This window comes from Jatropha curcas, chromosome 6, assembly GCF_041381405.1.
Source record: "Jatropha curcas cultivar XTBG-Jc1 chromosome 6, XTBG_Jcur_1.0, whole genome shotgun sequence".
NCBI classification, from domain to species: domain Eukaryota; kingdom Viridiplantae; phylum Streptophyta; class Magnoliopsida; order Malpighiales; family Euphorbiaceae; genus Jatropha; species Jatropha curcas.
This window is the reverse complement of record NC_143156.1, coordinates 8,073,276-8,082,571: the sequence shown is the minus strand read 5'-3', so window position 1 is coordinate 8,082,571 and position 9,296 is coordinate 8,073,276. Positions and strand designations below refer to the sequence as shown.

The following is a 9,296-nucleotide window of genomic DNA, read 5'->3' as shown; positions in this document are numbered from 1 at the left end:
TGACAAAATCCAGAATGTTTGGAAACCAAATAGAATTGAACCATGTATAAAACGGTGCCTAATAGGCTTAGTTAGGCTGGTTCGGTCGACTAGATGTAGAATCAAATCATCTGATAGTTTAGTTAGTTTCCTTTAGCTATATAGCTCCATTCTTACAACTTTCTCTATATTTTCATGTCCCACTATGGTTTTTCCCTTGTGCCACACCTGATTTGGTAGCATATGTCTATTGGTGTCACCTCAAATATAATTTTAATTAACAATTTCATTTGGCGTAAGTTTAGTAGTGCCATACGGGAAATATAATTCTATATAATTTTAAAAAAATCATAATTAATTATGGATTTTTGGTTAATTACAAATTAATAATTTTAAATTAATTGAATTAATTAGGAGAGTATTTCGCAAGTTGGTATAGTTGATGGCAGAACTAGACAAGAAAAGAGGAAAAATAAAAAGATGACATTGTAGAGCACATTTGGCTTTTTCATCTAAAATTTAATCGTAAAAGTGTTACTTTTTAGTTCGTCTAATAGGTGAAAACCTCATGAACGTTTTCGGCAAATCTCAGGAACTAAATAGTTCTTTACAAAAAAGTTTGATAATTTTAACTGAATTTAATTTAGATTACCGAGTTAATTGTTATCAAGTTTCTAATAACAGACATCATGAGTTGATTGAACCGTCAGTTCTGATTTAATAAACTGATGGTTCAAAAATTTCAGGGACGACTAAAAAGATTAAATAATATTTGTATATTCACTTTTGAATTTTATTATTTTAACCTTATTACATCCTCAATTTGTACTAAACTTTAACTTATATAATTATTTTATTAAACATTCAGTTTAAATGCATGATAAATCATTTACAAAGTTCACAGTGTTGCAAGACTAAAATTACAAAATTGAAAGGTGAATTTATCTGGCCAAATAATATTCAACCCATAAACTTTTTACCCTCTGATATTAACTTAATGAAAGATCATAACAGTGCAACGACAATATTTCAAGCCAATGCCATTCATCATTTCTCTAAATTTTCAGCAGATAAAACTACCCATTACTGAAACAAACACGTACAAGTTCCTCAAGGCATTGTGATTCTCTAACTACGACAACTGTTCTGTCAAAAAACAGACAACAAACACAATGCTGATACTTAATTTGTTCTAAGAAACAATCTAACTGTAACATCCAAAGATTATTATCAATCAAGTTTACGTGTCATTGATAAGAGAGTGTCATTGATGAGAGAATGCACCGTAGAAATGCATTTGAATTGTACTTCTCTTGCCTTGGGCACACGCAATAATTTATGTTCGTTTGCACCATCTTCTTATTCACAAGTAGGAATATCGCTGTTACTGCTAGAAATCAATCAGTTTGCTTGGACTACCACATAAACTTAATAAAATACAGGTAAACTCTTACACGACCTTTGAAATTTGACTTAATTAATCAGTCAGTGCTTGCTTTTTTGAAAAACAAATTAAATTGTCAGTCACATTTTTTCCGTCATGGGATAATTTCTGCTTGTCAAAACACTTTAAAATAGTTGAAGCAAATATTCAATGGTGAAAATAACAAAATATGCTTTGTAATTGAAAACAAGGGAAAAAAAAAGAATAAACAAATAAATAACAAATAGAAAATATAAAATAAAAGCAAAAAAAAAAATTAATATGGACTATTATTTTGGATAGAGAAAGCAATAATAAAAAAATGATTTAGAAATAGAGGAAAGAAGGTGGGCAATTAGGGTACTACAGATGGCTTCGTAACCACTTAATACTAAGTGTATCTTTTCTTGTCATAATTATTTAACAAAAATTTGATGGGTTTTTAAGAAAGGGCTACTTTTTGAACAGAAAAAAAAATATATATATATGAGAAAAACAATTTGATTGATGTTTCAAAAAACAAGGACTCACTTGTTAATCAAGTCAAATCTTAGAGACTAAATAGTCATTTACCCAAAATACAGAAGCAAGAAGGAAAACAGACAGTAATAAGTCATAATGCATTTTACTTGGAGCATTACATATTGAATATGATGAAAATTAAGAGATTATAACTTTGAGATATCAAAAACTTACAATGAAAAATAATTATTTGATGAGAATGCATCTTATTGGAGATCCTTCAGCACCAAGCAACCTTAGAGGTAAGCAATGGACAGAATATATTCCCGGTTGAATGTTGTCAAGCTTTAAGCCTTCCACGAGAATGATTTCCTGAAGCATATAAGCAGTGTTAGTCTTCAGTGTAGTCAGAAAGTACATATTTTCACTGAATCAAAGTGCCTCTAATGCTGATAAATGGAAATTTCATTTTGGATTTCAGTGAAGTCCAAAAGAAGAAATAACTACACAAAGTAAAGATTAAAAGATTGAAAGTAAAATCATTTGACAATAGAGAGATACATCCAATCTCAAAGTGTCAAAAATCCCACATTAGCTAATTCTTTGCTAGATAAAAGAACTAGCTGGGATACCCATTCTAATTTTAAAGGTGGTCCAGTGGAATCCATATGGTGGCTGGAAAATTAGAACATCTTTTGATGGACATGATTTATTCAACTACGGAATAAGAACACGCAATTAACAAACAACTATAAATTGCTCAAAAGCAGAAACCCTTTAATCACTGGACTGTAAAGTACTACTTACTCTGCCCTCTAAAAAGACAAGATGGGATGGAATCAAATCAGTCCAGGCAGCAACAGATAAGTAATCAATTCCTACAATTGACAACAGATAAATGTGTTAGTGGCCAAAATATTTTTCCAAGAAAATGGCGCATATACTTGAAATTGTGAATACCATAAAAGATTACAAGTAATGCCACACCATACATCCAACACATACAAGCTGAAGAAGGAGAGAACTGGTTCAATGTGGGTTTCTCTGGACATAATGGTTCCAATTCCAAAGGAGACCAAAGCACCTGAGACAACCAGTAAGCCTAGCAGGTATTTATAAAGAAATTCATGCCAGAATATGTCTTGATAATCTGTGTTATTAATATATCTGTTAGGTAAATAACTGAAAAGAGGAAACTGAGCTAGACATTGTATACTAGTAGGAAGAACAGGCCCTTGTTAGTATTTAAATTGTTTGAGATGCAGATTTCGTGTCAAAACGGTATGCATATAAAATCAGTCATGGGCTTAGTTTGAAGGCCTTCACAACATTTTCCAATGGGCATTTTAATAAGAAATTGAGTGTTTTCCCTATGCTTCTTCTGGAAAGCAAATGAAAGCAACATATATTTTATAGAATGCAACTCAAAAGGACAATTGATAATTGAATGCATGCATTAAATTGCCAGAAAAAATTACTGATAATATCATCTTCGGGGGGTTCCAGGCACAGGACACAGTTGAAGGTTATGTTTCTCACTTGCAGAGTAGATAGCTACTCTTCAGTTGGGGTGGAGGTTGGATAATAGAAAAGTATGAACACAAGTCTTTGCTAGAAACGACATGAAACATTCAGATGATGTAGCTTGTTAATGTTTGCATAGCCATAGCCAATGCTTAGGAGCAAATGGTATGTCTTAAAGGTGCCACAAGGGCATGCGCGGTGCCAAAAAAAGATAAGATGAGAAAAAGAAACAATTGGCAGACTTTGTAACTTCTATAAGATTTTCCAAAAAGTACAGAAAGTATGCTAAAAAGGAACTGGCCACAATAGAGAGAATCAGGCAGAATTGGTCATAACTAAAAATAACAAAGATGCTGCTAAAGGTTTATGCGATCACCCCTAACAATACAAGCAAGATATGAGTTTGTGGTCTATAATTTAATTACTATCTAATGTTGATAATTGGAATAAAAAAAAAAAAAAAGTAGTAAACTATATCAGAGGAAACAACCACCATTATTACAAGGTTAAGCCAAGAAAATCATGTCTTATCATGCATAAAAATATTCAGGCAAAGAGCAAATGGCAAAAAAGCATATAACTCTAAATAGTAAATTATAGGTAATCGATACAAGTGTTAGGTACAAAAGGTTAAGCAAAGGGGAAAAAGAAGAACATAAACAAAAACAAGAGAGAGAGAGAGATGGAAGGTGAGCAGATCTTACCAACCATCTTGACGTCTGTATTTTCTACCAACCATTTTGCTCCATCCCTTGTGAATCCCACATAGCTTGTGTCAAACTGAGGTTTGAACATAAGCTGCCTGAGATAAAATTTTGTTCAGATATAAATAGTGCACATTCATAAATTTCTTCTGTGAAGTTTTGAATAAGAGGATCGAGTGACAGATAAATGGCAATTTAAGAGTGGATAACAAGTTCTGATGTCATGATAAAATTTTCCCAAGAGGAAGTTCATTGCAGCAAATGGCACACAAAGATGACAAAATCAGTCCTAGACTCTTGCCACCCGACCATCCAACTTGGCACTTCAGAACTTTATGATAATCCCCAATATTCAGCAGCAAAGGACCAAAAGTAAAAGTACCCATTCAAAAGACCCAGGCAAAACCTTGCAATTTATTTTCCCACAGAAATTTCAATCCATCATCTTTAAATAGTCTGTTCTCCAATTAAGTGCATGGTTACATTTATAAGGAAATCTCCTTTGGTCATTAAATTCTGAAATGTTTGAAGGCCTTAGTTATTTCTACTTAGTACTTTCAGCAGATCTTACCAACCAAGTAAGTGTATATCTATATATATACATGATAAGTTATCATGTCACCCAAAGAAATTAAACTTGGTGTACATGGGACTTCCTTTCTGTTTCTAATGAAAATTGACACTAAATTTCGATTGAGAGGACCGATCTCCAATTCACGATGAGCCAGCATAGGCATTGCCAGAGCTATTGAAATTGAACTGATCACCATGAAGGCATTAACCCCTCCACATATAAAAAGCAAAACTTAATGGGTCAACATGCAACCAAAAACCAGCCACATAAACTACCACAGAACCCAACTATTAAGCACCATAAAGGGATGGAGGATAAACAACAAACACTGATGATTAAGACAAAAGATAACTAAGAGTTCTATCATCTTACAATAGAATATTGCATAATGAGAGTATCTTCGTCCATTTGCTATTAAAGGCTCATGTTAATCATTGCAAATCCAACAAATTCATTTCAAAGCTTGAACAAAATTATTGACAAAGGAAATATGCATTTCATTATCATTTACATATTTGACTGATTTGTTAAACTCTGTCTAGTCCTAAGTGTTGCAATTACAAGCTTCCCAAATTCAATAACCAATTAAACAAGTGGAAGATATTTACCTGTCAGTATTAAGCGTTCTAAAAAGCACACGACGTACTCCCTTGGGAATATGCAAGGACTTCATAGCTTCAGCTGTAAGTCACATATCCTATTACTAAAATTCCAAGAAGGTGAAGTGGAAAAGGATAAAAGAAATAGAAGTGGAGCATTAACCCAACAAGAGAACAAAAGGAGATAACATAAATGCGACTCAAAAAAACTAACAAAATGGTGATTACTAATTTACTGCAAAAAAGAAAAAAAAAAAAAAAAAAAAAAGAGAGAGAGAGAGAACAATTACAATCTTATTCAGCCAGAATAAGTAGCAAGCATAAAAATTAAAGCTATCATCTTAATTTATGGCCTTGATAAGATTCCAAAAATCTTAAAAAGCACCTAACTTTACAAGTTTCAATATATGTACTATCAGTTACAAACATGAGAAACTAGTCTATCTTAGTGCATGAAATAAAAAGATTAACATACCAGTTATATTGGTATCCCTTGGAACATCAACTAACAGAGCTGGCCCTATTGACATAAACAGGAAGAAGTCATAAACAAAATTCAATTAAAGTGGCACAAAGCCAACGATTGATCAAGTTAATGAAAGAACTGTGTCCTTTTATCGAACAAATAGAATTCATAAAGCAGTAAACCCGAAAAAACAAAATTAACAATTGCTATTATTAGTAATACCGTTGAGCACTTCAAGGTCAAGAGTGTCGACATCGAAGCCTGCATCAAAATAATGATCGAAAACGTGTCCCGGAGCATCGACATGTGTGCCGGTGTGAGTGGGGAGCTTCATCTCGGAGTTATTGGCGAGAGAGCCGTTTTTCATGCTGGCGGGAAGCCAGAGGAACTGCCCTAGCCCGTTCTCCGATCCCCATGACGGCATACTGCTTGTGTAACGGTGAGTGATGTCGAAGATCCTCCCGTCGGCATAGACTTCTCGGCGAATCGGAGTCAAGTTGTCGGTGTGAGAAGCGGAGACGGAGATATCGGCGGCACCTGGGATGGTGGGGTATGCTTCGATGGAGGCGGTAGCGCAGAGAGGGGAGAGTAGCAGTAGGAGGAGTAGAGAGGTCATCGTTTTGGTTTTGTGTTCTGCGATGTTGAAGCGAAGAGTGTAAAGCTGAGTGTAGTTGTTTGTATCGTTTACACCAGTTGTTTTGGAACAAAAGAATCGCGATTGTTGATCAACTCTGAGTAGAATTCATGAATTTGACTTGTGTCATAATTTGAAATGAGGAGTTCAATTGATTCTGCAAGATAATGTTTGTAACCATTTTTTAAAATAAAAATTTATTTATTTTTATTTTCTAAAATATCTTTTAACATAATAATTTAGTATTTATTATATGGCGAAAATTATTATTTCGTCCCTGAGGTTTTACATAATTATTTAAGTAGTTCTCAACATTTATATATATATATATATATATATATATAACGTCCCTGAGGTTTGCCACCGTCATATTAATTGGTCCTTCCGTCAAAAAAATACACTTTTTCCGTTAATTTTGAGAAGAAAAGACGAAATTATCCTTTGAAAAAATAATTATTTCGTCATTGAGGTTTGACATAATTATTAAGTAACTCCCTACATTTATATAAATATTTATAACGTCCTTGAGATTTACTTCCGTCATATTAATTGATCCTTCCATAAAAAAAATACACTTTTTCCGTTAATTTTGAGTGAAAAGACGAAATTATCCTTTATAAGTTTTCATTGACATTATTATTAATCTATTTCCTCTAAAATACCTAAAACTCACATTTTCACCATCTTTTTCAATCCAATGCGATCTTCATTGCCACCATCGTGTCAATGAAAATTATTATCTCCATAACCAGATCACCACCAAAACTAAAACCCAACATCCAAACTCAATTAAGCCATCATCATCCTTTATCCATTTATCTCTCTCTCCTTAATTAGATGATTTAGATTAGTTTGGTCATTCTATTAAAAATTAACAGCAAAAAGTGTGTTTTTTGACTGAAGAACCAAATAATATGACGGAAGTAACCTCAGGAACGTTATAAATATTTTCCATTTTAGTTTTGTTGGTGATCTGGTTATGGAGATGATACTTGACAGAGACACGGTTGTGGCAATGAAGACCACGTTGAGTTGATGAAAATGATGAAAATTTGAGTTTCAGGTATTTTAGAGGAAAGGGATTGACAATAATGTCCATGAAAACTTACAAAGGATAATTTTGTCTTTTCCGCTCAAAATTAATGAAAAAAATGTATTTTTTTTTATGGAAGGACCAATTAATACGACGGAAGTAAACCTCAGGGACTTTATAAATATTTGTATAAATGTCGAGAACTACTTAATAATTATGGCAAACCTCAGAGACGAAATAATTATTTTTGCAAAGGATAATTTTGTCTTTTCTTCTCAAAATTAACGAAAAAAGTGTATTTTTTTGACGGAAGGACCAATTAATATGACTGTGGCAAACCTCAGGGACGTTATATATATATATAGAGGACTACTTAAATAATTATGTAAAACTTCAAGGATGAAATAATAATTTTCCCTGTTATATAACTTATTTTTTAATTAAAATGTGAATAGTAAAATTTCTATAAAATAAGGACACTCTCATTTCACCCTTATACATTTTATATAATAATAATAATAATAATAATAATAATAATAATAATAATCACAACTGGCTTAACCTACAAAAAATTATTAACTTGCGACTTATTCTCATTATAGAAACACTCTCAACTGATATTCGTCTTCTTGATATCCCAAATTAAAAATTATATTATTCGCACTCTAAATTCAAATTCAGCTATAGTTATAAATAAAAAATTAATAAAGTGGATTCCACGTAGCCATATTCGCACTCTAAAACCCATCGTTCTTCTCCTTCTTCCTTCTTCCTCCTCTTCCTTCCTTCCATTTCAGGAACAAAATGTTTCTCTACATAGTGAAGGAATTTGATTACAGTAGAAAAGATAGAATTCTAAACTATAAATTATAAAAGCTACAAATGATTTCCCAACTAAACAAAACATCTGCATGCAAAATCAGGAAGCACAACGATCTCGCAGCAAGGAGAAAGAAAATTAAAAAAAATTAAAATTCCTAAAACAAGAAAGCACATGAATTGATGATGAAGAAAGAGAGAAAGAGGTAATTAAGCGTATCTCGAAGAAGTTATATTGGTGGTGGACGAGAAAAAGGAGATAGATGCCCAATCATGCTTGGATCGAATTTGAACTGCTCAGCCAAATTCGATCGCGTTATCATCTTCTAACCAATTTCGATTTCTCTATTTCTTATTGAGCTCAGAAAGGCATTAACCATTGAGATTTTGAAGAGCTACAGATAATTCAAATAGTCAACTAACAAAAGATGAACAAAGGGAAAGGATTAATGTTCAATTTGCAAAAACTGCGGCTCAACATCTCTAATCTCTCGAAGAAGTTAACTTGAAATCATATTAGGTTAGGGATTTAGGCTACTTCAATTCACCATTATCACGAAGGAAGAAGAAGGAGAAGAAAGAAGATGAGCGGTGGAGAGATTAGGGTTAAGGAATAGGGATTTTTGTCAAAAAAAAAAAAAAAAGCCTAGGTGAAATAGTGTGTTTTGATAGGTTGGATTAATTAAGTTAACCCAAATGATTCTACAAGACCCACTTTATTAATTTTTTATTCAAAACCTGAACTGAATTTCAATTTAGGGTGCTAATAATACAAAAATTTTAATTTGAGGTGCTAGAGAATGAACGTCAGTTAGAGTGTTTTTGCAACAAGTTAAATAAATCAGGATTTTTTTTTAGATTAACCCTATAAATGTTGAAATAAAATAGAGAATAATAAGACTACCTATTATAACCTTAATGAAATTTTAAAAACCTTAAAATATATGTAGTCATTCGATAATTGACAGTAATTTCAATTTATTAAATAACTTGAATTTTTAATAAACGATAAATTAGGATATTAGATTATTAATCAATTGAGTTTTTTTAATAATTTTTTATTAATTGATTAAAAAATT

The 9,296-nt window shown here is 32.2% G+C and overlaps 1 protein-coding gene across 3 annotated transcripts; it reads right to left on the bottom strand.

The window, feature by feature from the left end:
- Positions 1 to 1,006: 1,006 nt before the first annotated feature.
- Positions 1,007 to 6,521, bottom strand: LOC105629651 (cyclase-like protein 2). Of its 3 annotated transcripts, none has more exons than XM_012211435.4 (7): positions 5,954 to 6,521; positions 5,741 to 5,785; positions 5,275 to 5,347; positions 4,093 to 4,190; positions 2,672 to 2,742; positions 2,099 to 2,236; positions 1,007 to 1,369 (listed from the first exon to the last, which is right to left on the bottom strand). In XM_012211435.4, the coding sequence occupies exons 1-6, from the start codon at positions 6,345 to 6,347 to the stop codon at positions 2,111 to 2,113; spliced, it is 807 nt and encodes a 268-aa protein (XP_012066825.1). In that variant the 5' UTR covers positions 6,348 to 6,521; the 3' UTR covers positions 1,007 to 1,369; positions 2,099 to 2,110. The 3 variants fall into 3 exon arrangements, with proteins under 3 accessions (XP_012066825.1, XP_012066768.1, XP_012066693.1); XM_012211378.4 differs by having other exon boundaries at positions 1,007 to 1,360; XM_012211303.4 differs by having other exon boundaries at positions 1,007 to 1,366; positions 5,954 to 6,520.
- Between the last annotated feature and the right edge of the window lie 2,775 nt (positions 6,522 to 9,296).